The sequence below is a fragment of the Python bivittatus genome, unplaced genomic scaffold (assembly GCF_059951505.1).
Source record: "Python bivittatus isolate LINGU-HERP-01145 unplaced genomic scaffold, Pbiv_v1 ctg000960_np1212, whole genome shotgun sequence".
Classification (NCBI taxonomy): domain Eukaryota; kingdom Metazoa; phylum Chordata; class Lepidosauria; order Squamata; family Pythonidae; genus Python; species Python bivittatus.
Genome location: NW_028277124.1, coordinates 1,531,720 through 1,550,766, shown reverse-complemented (window position 1 = coordinate 1,550,766; position 19,047 = coordinate 1,531,720). Strand labels below are relative to the sequence as shown.

The following is a 19,047-nucleotide window of genomic DNA, read 5'->3' as shown; positions in this document are numbered from 1 at the left end:
GTTGTATGCTGGTCTATGACTGAAATAAAATTGATATTGCAATAAGAGAGGTAAATGATGGAAGTACAGCACCTGAGGGAATAAAATGAATGCTTAGCAAGTGGTTTAACTTTGGAGTAAGACAAGGATGTGAAAAAAGTGGTTTGGTCACATACAAAGGATAAATGAGAAGTGTATGATAAAACAAAAATGTGAAGGGAGAATGAATGGGATGAGAGGAAGGGGACAACTGAGAAAGTCATGGGTAGACAAAATCGATGAGATCCTAAAGAAAAAGAGGTGAGTTGTTTAAAAAACAAAAGGCAACAGATGATTTATGTATTGATATGCTGGAAGCAAGAATGGTTTGCAAGGACAGAAAGGAATGGAAAGGTATAGTGAATGGCAGGGGTTGGCAACCTACAGCCCACAAACCAGATGCGGCCTGCCATCTGAAATCATCCAGCCCATGGTCCCAAAAAGAAATATATTTACCTGGCTTCCACGAGAGAATAAGGGAGCACTTGCTGTCTCCTCAGGTGGCCATTTTGGCAACAGCTTCATCAGCCACCTTGTTGTAGACAGAGCAACAAGCCCCTAGAAATGGCAGTGGTGGTGGCGTCATCGCCTCTGGCTGACCCCTGGTGAATGGCATTGGTGTAAAGTAGATTGAGTTAGATTTCCTTTTCTTTATCTCTTGCCTCCATTTCTTTTCCTCACTAGTCTTTCCCCTGCTTTTCATAATATTGTTCAGCTCAAAAGGGAACAGCATAACGACATGTATTTGCTTGCCCATTTTACCTATTTCCAAAAGCCATCACTTCAGATCAGCGGTATGCTAATAAATGTTTAACAACTGGCTCCGCTGCCACCACTGTGATGCAAGCTTCCAAACAGCTGATCTGTTCACTACGCATCATGGCTAAGCTCTGCTCTCCAGCAACTCACAACATTCCTGAAAATTTAATAATTGGCTCTCATGAGCCGGCTACAGCAGACCACTGCTTCGGATCTTGTCCTGGGTGTTCCATCTCAGGAGTGATAATTCTAGTCCTGTAAGTGTCATTCTGATCCCAGGGGTGATCATCCCAATCTCCTTCTTGTCTTACTGGTCTCAACAACAGCATTCCAGTCCATAATGCAGTGTTGTCCAAACTTGGCCACTTTAAGATGAGTGGACTTCAACTCCCAGAATTCCCCAGCCAGCATGGCTGCCATAATGAGATCATTTCAGTCTTGTGCCTTTTATTCCAGTTCAACATCTCAGTCTAAAGCTTGTCTTTCCCGTTCTTCATACAGTATAGAATTGCCTTTGAAAAGCATGTGGGAAGTTTGGCATTTCCAGATGAAGTCTTTCAGCCCGTTCTGAATCAACTCTGAATCGATCCATAATTTCATACAGCGTCGGCTGAGCCAATTTTTAGCTGGCTCGGCTGAGGCTCATTTGACACAGCAGCAAAGCTTGGGGGGGGGGGGTTGTTAGTTGAAACGCTACGGCTCTGCAGAGCTTTTGAGTCTTCTGTCTTGGGAAATCTTTCCTTGCTGCAGTTCTCTCTGTACTCTTTGTGGAGCTTTAGCTGGCATAGCCTTATTCTCTCCCGTCAACAAAAGTGAGGATAATCATGGCTGGCTTCAAACTGGTCTGAAGGATGGGGGAATGGGAAATGTGTGGAAATTCCCCTCAATTAGTGCAAAATGCTGCAATTAAGGGTGATTGCCTTTTCTGAGAACGTTTCTTCAGTGCTGTACACTCTACAGTACATTGGTTTCCATTCTATTTCTACACTCGGTGCAAAGTTTCAAATGCTAAGTAGCTTTGGACCAACATTTATAGCAGACTACCTTAATCCTCCACAATTGTACTATCTACTTAGATTCTTGCCCAGAGGCTTGCTTTGTATTTAATTTCCAGTGGAAGCTCAGTTGTGAATATATGGATAGGTCTTGTATCCCATCTATGAATGTTTGGGTGGGAAACAGTGAAATAACTCTGATATTAATTAACGGAAAAGCAATGGCTCGTCATAAAGTTATGACTGAAATTGAAGGGCATGGGTTCTAAGTCCTACATGAGGAAATCTGCAGGGCTACAGTATAGCCTACACACATATTGGACTTCTGCTGAGAATTACTTATTCAAACACACTGAATGCTATTTTCATGTTCCAATTAATCTTATGCTTTTCATTACTGGAAAACTGGAAGCAATTTGTAGTATATCAAAGAATAAAGCTAACTTTCTGCCTGGAAAGAATTGTTATTCTTTTTTCAGAATTAATTACTCATGAGGGTAATTAATTTCTGCTCTTGTTTAATTGTTCTACAGTAGCCATTGAAAAATATATTAAAGATTCCTTGCTACTTCAGTATAATATTTATGCTCTTGTAATTTCCCAAATGGGGATACAGCAGATGTAGGCAAAGGCAGTTGACCGATGAACAGAATTAGCCACATCTGGAAATGTTACCCTCCACACCTGCCAAGGGATTTGTTTTCTTAAAGCAAAGCAGCAATCTGCATAGGAGCTCTTCCTGGTAGCAGTCCAAGTGCAGATAAGTTCCAAATATTTAACAGATTGAATTAAAAAGGAGGCTATAGAGAATCCTACAACCTGACGCACCTTAAGAAGTTCTCAAGATCCCCACTGAACTATCGGAGGTTTAGCACAATACAATACTATGTAATCAGACAACAGACTGCCTAATAGTTGATTAGCAGAAAGTTTTGAAAAATCTCTTTGAAAACTAAATAATGAAAAAAGCAATGAATCCAAACATTTTATAGAAGACAGCCAACAGCGATGACTTGAATCTTAAGAAGAATTCTGATTATTATGTCTTCATTGTTTCCCCAAAAGCTGCTTCTGAGGGTTGGGGCTTCTTGAACCAATAACATTTGTATGATTTTCCTCCAAATAAAGATTGTCGTGTTATTGTTTAGGCAGACTAAACTCTTCCTAACTTGCAAGTGGTTGTGAGAGATGAGATCTTTCCCACCTTATTTCCTTACTGGCCATGGAAGGGTAAAGTTGAGAAAAATGAAATAATTCCTATAATGCAGCCTTCTAGGTCCTGTAAATGAAGGTGTCTAACTAGTAGTCTCAGTCCTTCCTCCCACCTTTGGATTTTAAATAAATCACATATAGATAAGCAAAGTTCAAGCTTTATTTAAAAAAAACCCTCAGACATAGGATATAGGAAATCTGACTGGCAAAACAATACATGCAGTGTTCTCAGGAGACCACAAGATGGTTGGTGGTCTGTTCTAATTACTAGCCTTGGAAGAGAGACAGTTCCCAAGAAATGCAATGAGAAAAGTAAATCTTGACCTTAGTCTGATGTTATAATAGAATGTTTTACTTTTGTTGTTGTTATTGTTAAGTCGTGTCCGACTCTTTGTGACCCCATGAACCATATCGCACCAGGCCTTCCTGTCCTTCACTGCCTCCCTTTGCTCAGTTTCATGCTCATTGCTTCAGTGATGCTATCTAACCATCTCATCCTCTGCCGTCCCCTTCTCCTTTTGCTTTCAATCTTTCCCAGCATCAGGGTCTTTTCCAAAGAGTCCTCTCTTCGCATTAGATGACCAAAGTATCTGAGCTTGAACTTCATTATCAATCCTTCCAATGAGCAATCAGGGTTGATTTCCTTTAAGATTGACTGGTTTGACCTCCTAGCAGTCCAGGGGACTCTTAAGAGTCTTCTCCAGCACCACAGTTCAAAGGCATCAATTCTTCGGCGCTCACCCTTCTTTATGGTCCAGCTCTCACAGCCATACATCACTACTGGAAAAACCATAGCTTTGATTATATGGATCTCTGTCGGCAAGGTGATGTCTCTCATTTTTAATATGCTGTCTAGTTTTGCCATAGCTTTCCTTCCAAGGAGCAAGCGTCTTTTAATTTCATGGCTGCAGTCTCCGTCTGCGGTGATCTTGGAACCCAAATAAATGAAGTCTGTTACTGCTTTCATTTCTACCCCTTCTATTTGCCAGGAATTAATGGGTCCAGATGCCATGATCTTAGTTTTTTTAATGTTGAGTTTCAAGCCAGCTTTTGCACTCTCCTCTTTCACCTTCATCAAGAGGCTCTTTAGTTCTTCTTCACTTTCTGAAATTAGAGTGGTATTGTCTGCATATCTGAGGTTGTTGATGTTTCTCCCTGCAATCTTAATTCCAGCTTGTGATTCTTCCAGCCTGGCATTTCTCATGATGTACTCCGCATATAAGTTAAATAAGCAGGGTGACAGTATATAGCCTTGTCATACTCCTTTCCCTATTTTGACCAATCAGTTGTTCCATAACCGGTTCTAACTGTTACTTCTTGGCCCGCATACAGATTTCTCAGGAGACAGGTAAGGTGGTCTGGTTCCCCCATCTCTTTAAGAATTTGCCACAGTTTGTTGTGATCCACACAATCGAAGGCTTTTGCATAGCCAATGAAGCAGAAGTAGATGTTTTTCTGGAACTCTCGTGCTTTCTCCATGACCCAGCGAATGTTGGCAATTTGATCTCTAGTTGCTCTGCCTCTTTGAAACCCAACTTGTACATCTGGTAGTTCTCGGTTCACATACTGCTGAAGCCTAGCTTGTAGGATTTTGAGCATAACCTTGCTAGCATGTGAAATGAGCACAATTGTGCGATAGTTTGAGCATTCTTTGGCATTGCCCTTCTTTGGAATTGGAACATAAACTGACCTTTCCCAATCCCGTGGCCACTGTTGCGTTTTCCAAACTTGCTGGCATATTGAGTGCAGCACTTTAACACCATCTTTTAGTACTTTAAATAACTCAGCTGGAATACTGTCATCTCTGCTAGCTTTGTTGTTAGTAATGCTTCCTAAGGCCCACTTGACTTTGCTGTCTAGGATGTCCAGCTCAAGGTCAGTGATCATATCAGCATGGACATCAGGGACATTAAGATCTTTCTTGTATAGTTCTTCTGTGTATTCTTGCCACCTCTTCTTAATCTCTTCTGCTTCTGTTAGGTCCCTGCCTTTTTTGTCCCTTATCATGCCCATCTTTGCGCTAAACGTTCCTTTGATATCTCCAATTTTCTTGAAGAGATCTCTAGTCTTCCCCATTCTATTGTTTTCCTCGATTTCTTTGCATTGTTCATTTAAGAAGGCCTTCTTCTCTCTCCTTGCTATTCTCTGGAAACCTGCATTCAGTTGGTTATATCTTTCCCTTTCACCCTTGCTTTTCGCATTCCTTCTTTCCACAGCTATTTGTAAAGCCTCATCAGACAGCCATTTTGCTTTCTTGCATTTCTTTTTCTTTGGGATGGTTTTAGTTGCTGCCTCCTGTACAATGTTACGGACCTCCGTCCATAGTTCTTCAGGCACTCTGTCTACCAAATCTAATCCCCTAAATCTATCCATCACCTTCACTGTGTATTCACAAGGAATATGATCTAATTCATACCTGAGTGGTCTAGTGGTTTTCCCTACATTCTTCAATTGAAGCCTAAATTTTGCAGTAAGAAGCTCATGATCTGAGCCACAGTCAGCTCCTGGTCTTGTTTTTGCTGTCTGTATAGAGCTTCTCCATCTTTGGCTGCAAAGTATATAATCAATCTGGTTTCAGTATTGACCATCTGGTGATGTCCATGTGTAGAGTCATCTCTTGTGTTGTTGGAAAAGAGTGTTTGCTATGACCAGCTTGTTCTCTTCACAGAACTTTATTAGCCTTTGCCCTGCTTCATTTTGTACTCCAAGGCCAAACTTGCCTGTTATTCTGATTATTCCTTGACTTCCTACTTTAGCATTCCAATCCGCTATGGTGAAAAGGGCATCTTTTTTTGGTGCTAGTTCTAGAAGGTGTTGTAGGTCTTCATAGAAGCGGTCAACCTCAGCTTCTTCGGCATCAGTGGTTGGGGCATAGACTTGGATTACTGTGATGTTGAATGGTTTGCCTTGGATTCACACTGAGATCATTCTGTCATTTTTGAGGTTGTATCCCATTACTGCCTTTCCCACTCTCTTATTGACTATGAGTGCTACTCCATTTCTTCTAAGGGTTTCTTGCCCACAGTAGTAGATATAATAGTCACCCGAATTAAATTCACCCATTCCCGTCTATTTTAATTCGCTGATTCCCAAGATGTTGATGTTCAATCTTGTCATCTCATGCTTGACCACATCCAGCTTGCCTTGGTTCATAGATCTTACATTCCAGGTACCTATACAATATTGTTGTTTACAGCATTGGACCTTCTTTTCGCTTCCAGATACACCCAAAGCTGAACGTCCTTTCGACTTTGGCCCAGCCGCTTCACTCTTTCTGGAGCTACTTGGAATTGCCCTCCACTCTTCCCCAGTACCATACTGGACACCTTCTGACCTGAGGGGCTTATCTTCCAGTATCATAACTTTTAGCCTTTTGACATTGTCCATGGGGTTTTCTTGGCAAGGATACTGGAGTGGGTTGCCATTTCCTTCTCCAGTGGACCAGATTTTGTCAGAAGTGTCTGTCATGACCTGTCCATCTTGGGTGGCCCTGCATGGTATAGCTCATGGCTTCACTGAGTTATGCAAGCCCCTTCGCCACGACAAGGCAGTGATCCATAAAGGGGATCACTTTTACTTTACTTTTACTTTACAGACTTGACTTTACAGAAACATTGCTCAACAAAGTTTCTAATACAATCAAAATAAATTACAAATTAAATGGTAGCTCCCTGGATCCCAAAGCAAAGTCTCCTTCTGTACCTTGGATTTCCCCTGGCTTCTTGAAATAATTCCAGCCATTTATCAGAGCTGTTAGGAGGGATAAAACTCCCAACTTCTTAATCTGTGTTTCTGGAGTTCTACTTCATTTTTCTCAAGGACCCACATTTCCTATCTCTAGCAAAGAGGGAAGGATTGAGGAAACCAGATTTGGGTGGGTGGGTGCATACTAAAGATCATATGTGAGAGATGTTGAATCACGTCTGAGCTGGCAGCTTGCAATCTGAAGGCATATCAGACAGGACTGTAGGAGTGAATGTGGGAATGGGGGCATGCATACCTGTGCACTCCAAAGCCAAACTAAAGATGTATCTTTCAAAATAGGATACTTTATGAGACTCTGAATAGTTAGAATGATCATACAATTTTTTTTCAAGGAACAAAGTAGTTTGAACAACCATTTCTCCCACTTGGTTGCATTATCCACTGGTTTTGTACTGCACTCACCTAGCTCACACAGCGAAGCTTTCAATGCACGTTGTGATGAGGGACTCTGACGCTAACTAGGACTGGGATGAAGTGATTGTCCCAAGGCCACCCAGCTTGCTTTTGTGCCTCAGGGAGGAGTAAAGCCTAGGTCTCCCCACTCCTAGACCAGCACAAACCAGTACACCATGCTGGCTGTCTCATAACCTATGGAATATCTGGTATTTATTCCTAGGAGCAGTTGAAGTTTGCATGGGTTGGCTGGTAGAAGGAAGTATTATCAGCTCAGCAAAATAGTTTTGTGCATTGTGCCCTGATTCATTAAGTCATTAGAGTGTAAGGGAGTGTGCAGTTATTAAATCACATAAAGTTTGTATTCTGACCCTAATTAAATATATAGGTCTTTTTTTAAAAAACTGCCTCTGCTTCACTTGTTAATAATATGATTTCCCTCCCCCTCCCCTCTCCCCACAGGCCTGTTATAAAGAGAAGCAAATACAGTTTGTAGAGGCAGCTGGCTGTTCATGAAATAAACATATTCTGCAGTAATTATTTTAATTAATGTTAGAAGTTGCCTTATTGCTGAGTCTTTTTGTGGTATCAGATATCCTTGAAATTCTGTAGTAGAATGCATCCAAGACTGCCTCTCAGGGGTAGAGAATCTCCATATAACTTTGAATGAGTGAGGTTTTTTACACTCTAGGGCTCATTTTCAAAACACTCCCCTGCCCTCATAGATGACTCAGAAAACTCCAACTGAGTTGGATATATTCTCAATAAAATAGTTGTCTCATAGTAAAATTGAGCAAGGACATAAGAGGTGTTCCATCCCCACAGAGGATATGCTTTTTTTTTTTTTTTTAATCTGCACTCAGTCGTTACCGACTGGAGTGACTGCTTTTGGACGAGTCCTTTTTGCAGTTTTCAAGGCAAGGTGTTTCGGAAGTGGTTTGCCAGCTAGACACTCCCCAAAACTCGGTCTCTGCTTTCCATTGCAGGTCTGAGAGGCCAAGGAGAAGGCTTATTTACTTCATACTCTACCAAATTTACCTCTGCCAATGGGTCCAGCTTTTGCCCGGACATATCCTGTATCTTCAGATGCCACATGTCTCTGATTCTGGTTTCAATATACATGCTGAAGATGTTCTCCAAAGGATAAATGAACTCTATAAAATAATACCATATAACCGCATACTGGGTGTGTCAATACACTACATGTACTTCCTAGTTGGTGGGATGTAGGCCATTATATGTGGGCTTGCAAGGTATCTTTAGGGATCCTAGGTTGCATTAAATCACGTAAGCATGCTGGAGATAAAACTGGGCTTTTGTTGCACCAAAATGTCCCAAAACTGACCATTATTACATCTCTATTGTTAGCAGGAAATGCTGCATGAGTCATAGGTACAGGTAAGAGTAGTAACTTAGTCTATTCTCTATCTTACTAGAAAGATAAATATTGGCACTTAAGATTTTTTTTAAATATAATTTTTATTAAAAGAAAAATTTACATAAGATTAAAAAACTATAGAAACATAAAAGGAAAAGTACAAAAAAGAAAGAAATATGAAATATTTTTTCTTCCCTCCCCTCCAGGTTGCTAGATATAGTTATCATTTTAATTTCCCAGAGTGCCCTAATATATTATTTATGTGGGGCATTGTGGGAAAGTAAAATGGCAGTCTAGCCTGTCACCACTATCAGATAAGCCTCCTTGCACCTCCTGATGGAAGAAAGGATCCGAGAGCCCTTTGCCAAGAGTTTTTCAAACTTACTATTGGTTCTGCAAAGCGCTCTGCCATTCTGGGTTGCAGCAAGAGATGTTTCGGTGTTGGAGGCCCAGGAGCTTCCTTTCTCTGGCAGCCTGCTTGGCTTATATACCTGCCTGTCTTGCGTACCTGCATGTAAGAAGTGTACCTCTCTGGCTCCCGGGCTAAGGCTTAAACACTAGGCAATGACTTTTCCTTCTTTTTATCATCTATGGTTTTATCAAGGTGATACCCAGAAATTCCCTCGAAACTCTAGCTTTCACTATAGTGCTGCTGTCCAATTATTTCCACTTCATTAAAAGCTTTACATTTACATTTACATTTTTTATTTGATTTATAAGGGAGGGGAATATTATCTAATCTCTGTAGCATGAATCTGTTGAGGATCTAACATAAACAGAAGACAATACTGCTCATGTTGTGGGAAAAGAGCCTGCCAGTTTCCATTTATTCTCTTCTCTTCCTCAGTTACAGCTCCATATATCCTGTGATATGTTTTTCTGGAGAGTATACCAATTCTCAAGAACAGATGTCAGCAAAAATACAAGGTTGAAACAAAGGAGGCAGAAAAGTTAATTATTTTACTCACTAATTTAGCATAATTGAAAGACTCTCTTTACACCTAACGTCTTACTTTAAATTCAGTGGGAATTACTTCTGAGTAAATAAATTAATAATTGCACTGTGACAGTGATCTTTCACCTGAATATTCTTAAATGTTTTATACAAGGGACTAAATCCCATTTAGTCAATACATGTAGCAGACTGAAAATGACCGTTTTTGCTTTAAAACGTTAAAGATTGGAATATTTGGGGCCTTTTAGATTAGGAAAAAATGTAAATAACTAGGAAAGGTAAACATGGAATTGTCATGTTGATAGAAATAATTCTGTTGGTTAAAGAACATTTGGGTTTCACCCCATGAAAATAAATTTGGATTACAAATCTAACAGCATACTCTTTAATTTTAAAATAATATATAGTAACTAGAACATGCTACCTGTATAGCCTGTATAAATAATGAAACAAAACAAAAAAAAGGAAAAAACAGTTTTACAGCCCTGTTCACATACAATCAGGATTAGCTAGAATGAACTGCTTTGGATGTCGCAGGAATTATTTGAATAGTTGTTTGCTAACAGAAAGCTTGGCTGATGTCATTAATGTCAAGATCACAAGATTTATTGAAATTTATTTTTAATTGTTTTCACCAAACAGATTTTGAAATATGTCATTAAATATGATATTTGATTATAGGAAATTCATTATAGTAGGTGTAGGTAATTCATTTAATTGTTTTCTGTATGTGTCTCCCTTGAAGGCATTTACAGTATTATACGGATTGAACAACTCTCCCATTCAGTTGGTGGACATGATTTGTCCTACTTAATAAATCACTTGCTTGTATTTTTTCTTTATTTATCAAAATTCTGTAGCTAGATAGTATTCTTTTTTTGTGTGCCTTCAAATCACTCTTGACTCCTTGTGACTGCCTGGACAAGTCCAGGCAATTTTTTTGGAAGTATTTTCAGATGCTTGCCTTCTTCCTAGGGCTGAGACGGAGTAACTGGCCCAAAGTCACTCAGTTGACTTTGTGCCTAAGACAGGACTAGAACTCATAGTCTCCCAGATTCTAGTCTGGTGCTGTCACCACTACATTAAACTGGCTCCCATTACTTTTATTAAGATCAAATAAAAGGGCACAAAAATCTGCAGGATTGCAGATCGTTAGTCCAAAGTCACTGCTTTATTAGTTTTTATTAGCTGCTTTTTATAGGAAATCCAGTCACGTATACATTAATATAGTGTTTCCCAAACTTTCTGCAATCATGGGCCATGAAATAAACTTTTGGAAAATGTAGTTATCATCCAACACACACACACACACACATACACACCCCTACATTTTCAGTTTTGACAGCATCTGAATTCATGTTTGGCAAGATAATTATTATACCTGCATTTACGTATAATTTCCCATACCTTCCACATTTAACAGCCTTTTCGTTAAAATCAGTACCAATTTTTTAAATCCGAAATTAAGTATTATTTTATGTACCCTGTGCCAATTTTTAGAACAAACTTGCTGGTCCAGAATGTTTTCCCACAAAGATATCACAGAATATATCCTATTCACACCTTTCTTTGAGGTTGCTTATGTGAGATCGTAATCCCACTTAGCACAGCAAATGTGCATTTAGAGTCAGTCAATGCATTTAAGACTTGGTCACTGTTGTCAGTTTTCTGAATGTTAATATTCACATGGCTATTTGTATTATCACATGTACACTTCAATGAACCATCTTTCAGCCATTGATTCTATCTATCTATCTATCTATCTATCTATCTATCTATCTATCTATCTATCTATCTATCTATCTATCTATCTATCTACCTACCTACCTACCTACCTACCTACCTACCTACCTATGGGATTAATTTTCCACCTCGGGCAATTTACAGAATCCAGTTATAAAATAAAAACAGCAGTGCTGCAAGTAATAATACAATTTATGTAAAAGCATTCTTGCACTGATGGTTCCATGCAGAATCAATTCTGCAAAGGCCCCCTGGACAAGCCAGTTTTTTCACAAGCCGTCCATGAGAATGGGAGCCACCCTCTCCTTACGTGTCAGGCTGTTCCAAAGCTGGAGAGTCTCTACAGAGAACACCCGCCATTCAGACCTCCAGATTCCCATGAACCAGCTAAGTGTTGGTAAACAGAGAGAGTCGCGATTCCGATAGTGAGCAGACTCTGGCTGGCTAACTGGCCGGGAACATGGGGGGGTGGGGCAGGGGTTGAGCTGGCAAGAGGCTTTGGCCTGGCCAGCCGAACGATGGTGAACAGGAAGGGGCAGCAGGCTTAACAGCAAGCAGGCCCAGCCTGGTGAATCTGGGAAGACTGCTACTGACCCCTTAGTAGACAAGAGTTTGGGAATTGTGGGTTTGACATCGAACATTTTAACCCAAGCACTGATTTTTCCCACATTGTCTTTTTGAGTCTTTGAAATCAGTTGTGATGATATCCCATCAAATATTCTCAGAAGGATACTTACTAAATGTCAATTCTTCCCTGATCCAAGTTCATTAACTTCTTGAATATTAGCCATCGATACATTGCTTTGGGTGCACTAGTCGGTATTGTTTTCCATCATTCCTGAGGAGCAATAGAGAAAACAAGCATCTGTGCCAGTATGCAAGAAAAACTACACACTGGATTACTGACAGACACTGTACTAAAGATAGATCATTCAAATGCAGGATGAGTAGAACAGATTACTGGAACCTAAAACTATAATCCTATTAAATAGCTGTGCTTGAAACTGCTATCTTGCAACAAACAAAGCCATTCATTGCTCTGAGGTTTTTAATTCCACCGTTGTCTTTCAGAAAAGTTCCACACGCTTGCGGCTCCTCTGTTGTTTTAATTTAAAAAATGCTACAAGGCACATGGAGTCTATACTAGCCTCTTTATCAGACTTAATAAAGGACTGATTAACAATTCTTTCCGTAATTAAAGCCATGATTTAAAGGTCTTTATTACTTCAAATGTGAATACATTTCACTTTCTGGGCAGAATGATTATTATCAGCAGGCAAATCTTCCATTTTTTGGACGTCTTAGTCACCTATTTTAAAAATTAAAGTTGTATTTGTAAATGGGTATTTCATCGCAGTTTAGCCATTCTCCCCACGGGTTCCTTTAGAAGTTATTTTAAGGAACCCTATTAACTCCATTTAAAATCTTTCACTGCTTGCTTTTATCATACTCGCTGCTCTGAATGTGAGGTAGGTGAGGGGTGTAAAACTCTGGTTGAGCCACACTCGTCAGCAAATTACTGCAGTGCGAAGAATGGAAGGAAAAGCCCGGGAGTTGAAGCTACTCAGAACTCTTATGGCTCGCCTGTCAGTAACAATTTTTTTGTCGTGGGCATACAGTGTGCATACTGACCTGGATTATAGCTGCATGTAAATCGGTTTGCAAAGATGTGCCTGATGTCAACATGCTAAACTCGAGCTTTCATCTTCTGCTGATCCGATTAGGAGTCATGATTGCAGGAATTTTCTGAATGTGTCAGTCTCTGCTTACTTCTGCAGCCTTTATTTGTTGTGGAATAGGATCGATCGCTGGCTATATTGGTTATCGCTGCTCCTTTTTGACCCCTTTTATCGACCTTGAATGGGTAAGGGGGGCGGGGTGTTGCAAAGCAATGCAGAATTGTCTGATGACAAGCGGCGATATGGAACAATTGTTCTCCGTTTCTCCGATCGCTTCAATAAAGCTGCAACTGCAAGTAACATTCTTTGAGGATTGTTCCGGCAGCGTTTTGCTTCCAGTTTCGCAGGCCAGTGTTGTAGAAGAAACTCGAACAATTTGCAATTTCTTTCTGGCGGGAAAAACCCTTGACTTACTCTTCTGACTGCGAAGTGAAATGTTTAAAAAAGGCGAGGAGATATATTTTCAGACGAGGGTGCCTAAACTCTGTGCAGGACACTGCAGTCTTGGAATTAGGATAGTCTGAAAGAGTATTGGTGTTATTTTATTGGAAAGAGCATCTGTTGCGTTTCTGCCAATCCTCCATTTCACGCGAGGGAGGGTGAGGGAAAGCAAGCAAGCAAATAATTGCTGCCGCTGTCTGTCACCAAATCACTTGCTTGGGCGGGTTTTTTACCTCTTCGCAAAAAAAAAAAAAAAAACAACCGACTCTGGAGTTCCCCTTTTGTAAAAGCTCTTGGCTAGTATCTCGTGACATCCTATTAATACTGCCGAAAGCATTAGGCAGATAGGACTGGAAAACAGATGCAGCAGAAGTAATGCTCTAACATTATCCGATGACTCTGACAAGAATCGGCTTGTCTCTCGAATTCTGGGAAGCTTTTCGGTCTTCCATGCTTGACTTCCAGTTCCAATAAATGTAAGAAATCCCCGTTCCCGCTTTTTACTTTCACAAATGCTTAACTGCGGGGTCAGGAAAGGCAGCGGTCCTGCATTTAAAGGACATTTGCACGGGTGAGGACATTTCCGCGGTCTACTTGGGGGAGGAGCAGGTCCCTTCGCTCAGAATTTCAGGGTATCCTCAAGATTCCAGCCAAATGTTGGGCGGGAAAAAGTTTTCGGAAAATCATTGCGGCAGGACCGAGAGCCCTTTTTGTCGTCCCCATCGGAAGATGATCGTGCTGGGATGATACACGCAGCGGTTCACTTTCTTTTCTCCCTTGAGGTGGGTTTTCTATTCCGTGTGGAGGAAAGGATTCTGTGCACGGAAGGACCTGCCTCTCCTAAGTCGGAGCTGTTACTGTGCTGTGAGCTTAACACTTGCTTACCTCCCCCCCCCCGTCTTCTTTACGCTCTACCGTATAGGGGCTTCCCCCCCCCGGCGATTTGAGTGACTTTGCTAAGAAGGGTTACTGGTCATCCAGCAAAGGTGCGAGGATGACTGTATGCTACCACTCAGCCCTCCCTCTTTCCTCCCTGACATTCCCGCCGGATCTCTACTTTTGTCCGTAGAGATTTATGTATCTGGGCGGGAGGCGCGGGGTTCCCCGGGCGCCCTTTGGCTCCGGGAGATAAGCGCTCTTTATCTTAGAAGAAGGCGAGAGCCCAGCACCTCGCGCTCCCCTGGGCGGGAAGCGACGATGGTGCTTCTGTCCGGAGACAGGAAAGAGGGCAGAGAGGGCCGGAGCCCCACCGCAGAGAAGCAGTTGCAAGCCGGGTCGCCCGGAGGGCCAGGACCCGAGGAGGCGGAGCGGGAAGGGAGTCCCGGGGGTAGCGGTGCCTCTAGCCCTGACCCAACCACTCCTGCAGAGCGGGCGCGCGGAGCGGGCGAAGGCGAGGAGAACAAGGAAGACGAGTATGAGGAGTATGAGGAGTATGAAGATTTCTCGGAGCTCCCGGACACGCGGAGCATTGCTTCAGACGACTCCTTCTACCCGCCCCAGGAGGCCGCCGACGAGGGCGAGTCGGAACTCTCCGACAGCCAGCAGCCGCTCAGTCTCTTCCGCGCCTGCTGTACCAACAACGCCGCCGTCGTGCGGGCGCTCATCCGGCAAGGGCCCGAGGAGGAGGACGTGAGGGAGACGGACCGCAACAAGCGGGTGAGGGCGCCGCGCCTTGGGCGTGGGAGGCAGAAGAAGAGGGGAGCCGTGGTCAGGAGAGCAGGCCCGCTCCCCTCCATTGATCCCCCTGTGGCCCTACAGTCCCACTGTAATGTTTATTCCCCATCAGCCTCGACTGGGTGAGCCTGTGATTTGGAGTCATCCGTGAAGAATTAGTAATTCTTTCCCTCCTCCTTCTCCTCCCCTCTTTCCTTTCTCTTCTCCCCCCCCCCTCTGAGTATGAAATTCAGGCAAGTGGTCCTAGTACTGTGGTTGCGATTAAAAACCATTACAGGGCTGGCAACTCTTTTTGCCTAGTTGTACAAATCCTTAGCTCCCTGATCCCAATAATCTCTGGCCAATTCACATTCTTTTTCTATTCTGTAGCACAAAGCCCCAGAGCTGCTTTTTCCTGGGCACTTTTTTCCCCACTGGTGGTCTTCTCACAGACCTCTGTCATGTATTGCAAGAGTTCCTGAAATGGATGAAATTATGGCCAGTGGCCCCTTCAGCCCCCTCCTCCCGAATTGCATGCAGACACTGACTCTTCACGTTTACAGGTTGGTAGAATTCACACAGTCAGTGAGAAACAGATAAGAGTAATTCTGACCCTTGTGAAAACACAGAAGAGATGGAAACAAGGCCAAAATGGAAGAGGTCAAATTCTCCTTTAGTTTTTTGTGCTGCCTTACCTAAAAGTAAGGATTTCAACACATTGTGGTACCTCTACTTACGAATGTCCCTACTTACAAAATCTTTGAGATACGATCAGCTCCAGCCCCAAAATTTACATCTACTTATGAACTCATCTCAACTTACGAGCCATTCTCTGCACGTGGCATGTGGTCCGTGGCCATTTTCCCACGTGTGGCGCGTGGTCTGTGGCCATTCTGACCGTGGGCCCGTGGCACGCGGTCCGTGGCCCTTCCCGCCGTGGCACGCGGTCCGTGGGCATTTCCCGCCGTGGCACGTGGCCCGCGACCTTTCCTGCCCTGTGCCATGCGGTCCCGTGGCCACTCCCTGCCACGTGGTCCGTGGCCATTCCCCGTGCCACGCGGTCCGTGGCCATTCCCTGCCACGCGGTCCGTGGCCATTTTCCACCCCATGCCACGTGGTCCGTGGCCATTTTCCGCCCGTGCCACATGGTCCGTGGCCATTTTCCGCCCGTGCCACGTGGTCCGCAGCCGTTTTTCCGCCCCTGACACATGGTCTGCGGCCATTTTTTCCACCCTGCCGCGTGGTCCACGGACGCCGGAACGGATTAACGGTAATTACATTGAGAATTTAATTAATTAATTAAAAAATTAATTACATGGGAAAATTTACTTCGACTTGCGACCAACTCGACTTGCGATCAGAGTCACGGAACGGATTAAGTTCGTAAGTAGAGGTACCACTGTAATCTGTGATTCATTATAGTTGCTTAAATTATTTTAGTACTGCCTTTTAACTTTCTTCAATACTACTCTCGGTTCTTGGATTCTCTGAATGGTTCCAGTCCAGCCTCCAGCTGAAGCTTTACAAGAACTGAAATGGAATATTCGTCTGTTTTGCTCAAGTCATGGAAATCCAAGGCAGGATCAACGAATGTGATCTATCTTCCCTCAGTGCATTAATGAAAGCAGCTGTTTCTTTATTCCATCCTGTTCCATCCATTGACAACTTTTTTTAGTTACTCCCACTCATTCTCAGCATATTATTACTATCTGATTATTCTTTGGGCATTCCACATGAGGGGTTTCCATGAATTCAGAATAAGCTCTGGAATAGTATCATTATTTTGTCTTGGGGAGCTGAGTCTATTTTTTTTCCATCATTCACCAGATTATTTGAAATCAGACAAAAACATTTTTTTTTCTTTGCACTTCTTCAGCTTTGCAAAATTGTAGACAATTTGTTTTCTCACTAATGGGAACTCTTGTTTCATCTTTGTTCCTGGGCTCCTCTCCCCCACGTGGTTTTCCTAGTACCTGTCTATAGATATTGTTTAGAACATAACTCCCCCACTGCACTACTACTAAAATTATTAGGAAATGTACATGACTGTAAAATTGTTGACATGCTGTCATTTCACCTTCAAAGCTTGCAAGAGAATTCAGGACGAATGACAGCTTTGCATCCAAGAAGCTTCCTCTCATAGGCATCACCAGATGTGATGATTTTTAATTTCATGTGCAAAATAGTTTTAAATGTAAAAAGACTGGAGGGAGGATTACAAGGTTTTGGTGCTTTAGATCAGCTTTAGTTTGGAGGTAAGGCGTTGGCTGAATAATGTTCTTTGCACTCTCGTGCCTGTCAGCTAGAAGTAGCACTTGTTGGTTTTTAGTGTTCTCCATGTTTCAAGTTTCAGTCCAGCTTTCTATGCTTTGTGAGGAACTTTGGATTTGAAACCATACTATTAAAGCCTTCTATAGAAGAACCATCTGTCTCATCTGCCCTCCTGTCCAAGCTTCATTCAGTATCTACTCTTCTCTCAGTTTTCCCTTTGTCCCCTGTTTATACTCCACTTTCCTTCCTTGCCCAAGGGTTCTCTGTCTTCTCAATCTTCAGCTCCATTCTATTTGGCTCTAATCCTGATCAGATTGGTTGGACTTTTTTGCCTGTTTGCTGGAATGAAAACTATTCAGCTACTTGAGCAAATGAATTCCATTTCATTCCATCATGTGAACTAAGCTAATCGATATAAGAGGCTTTATCATAACAGCAATACAATATAAAAGCAGCAGAAACCACCACATAGTGATTTTTAGTCTCATAATTTTCACATATTCTGCACACACTGGTAAATTATCAGTTATCATGCAATGATGCTGAAACAGCTTTTGCTATGACAGTAATATATAGAGATGTTTTCCAGTGTGTACATTCTCATCACAGAGGCCATCAATAAAATTGGTGCCTTTAAAGGCATGTTTTGCTAAGTCTTCTTACATTTTGAACAAATACTGCCTTCCCATTTTTTGAAGGGTTGTATTTTGGGAGTCAGTGCTTCAAATATGTGAGAAGCTGTCTCATTTTGAGACATGCTTTCAAATGAAAAGGTGCTGAACTTTATCTTGCCTCCCTTTTTCTTGCATTTTGAAACCACATACTTCTATCATAATTACTCATTTTTTTTCCCTTTCAGTGAACTCAGTAGACTCCAAAATGCATATATATTTTTAATGCCAGTGTTAGTATCCGTGCTAATGTGGCAATGCTGTCTCCATTATGATGAAGCATAACAGTCTGGCACGACTAAGACATGACACTGAGGCTATTTCCAGCAGTTACACATTTATTAAATGTATACAATGACTCATTCAAAAATATTTCATATGCAGTTTATTTTTTAAAAAATTAAAGAAAATACAGTATTAGAAATAGAATCATTTTAACAATATGTCCAATACATTACAGAATAAACTTTTCTTCTAACAGAATTGAAATAAAATAGCTGGCTACCCAGAATCAAAAACTGCATTATACAGGACTGCAGGATTTTTTAAAACCAGAGGAATCGTATAAATGTCTTACATATTTTCCTAAGGATGTGTTGCTTTAAACAAGTATAAAGCATTTCAAGATATAGTCATTTCTAAGAAATATTTCATGCAGTTTGACTAGATTTTAAAAAGGCAAGAGAAGCCCCTTGAATTATTTCCTTGATACAGTCACAATTGTCTTGAACCATACAGGTCCTGCTTTACAGATGGTTAGCTAAGTGGAGAGATGCTTGTGCAGATTAACTTCCAAGTGGTAACCATTGTTTCTAGGATAAATTGGAAATAAATCCTCCGCTTTTATCACACTAGGGTCAAAATTTCCATTCATATCTGACAATATACAATTCTGTGATGACTTTAGTAACCCAAACAATTAAAAACTAATTGGGCTATAAGCAAATAGACAATGTGCTTCCCATCTGACTGATTCTGAATAGAGAGGGGGAAATGTGTAAAGAAATATAGAAAACATGCTATAGTATTCTATCTTTTCATCAAGGATTCAGCCATGAAGAAGGCCATTACAACAGCTACCTAGTCATTGCAATTTTTCATACTGCGTTAAAAA

General features: G+C 41.7%; 1 protein-coding gene across 1 annotated transcript in view; it reads left to right on the top strand.

The window, feature by feature from the left end:
* The first annotated feature begins 14,535 nt into the window (after window positions 1-14,535).
* Window positions 14,536-19,047, top strand: part of ANKRD33B (ankyrin repeat domain 33B) — a 52,060-nt gene continuing 47,548 nt past the window's right edge. Inside the window, exon 1 of the mRNA XM_088131488.1 lies at window positions 14,536-14,994. Within this exon, the coding sequence (XP_087987614.1) occupies window positions 14,536-14,994 (459 nt within the window). The remainder of the gene's footprint in view (window positions 14,995-19,047) is intronic.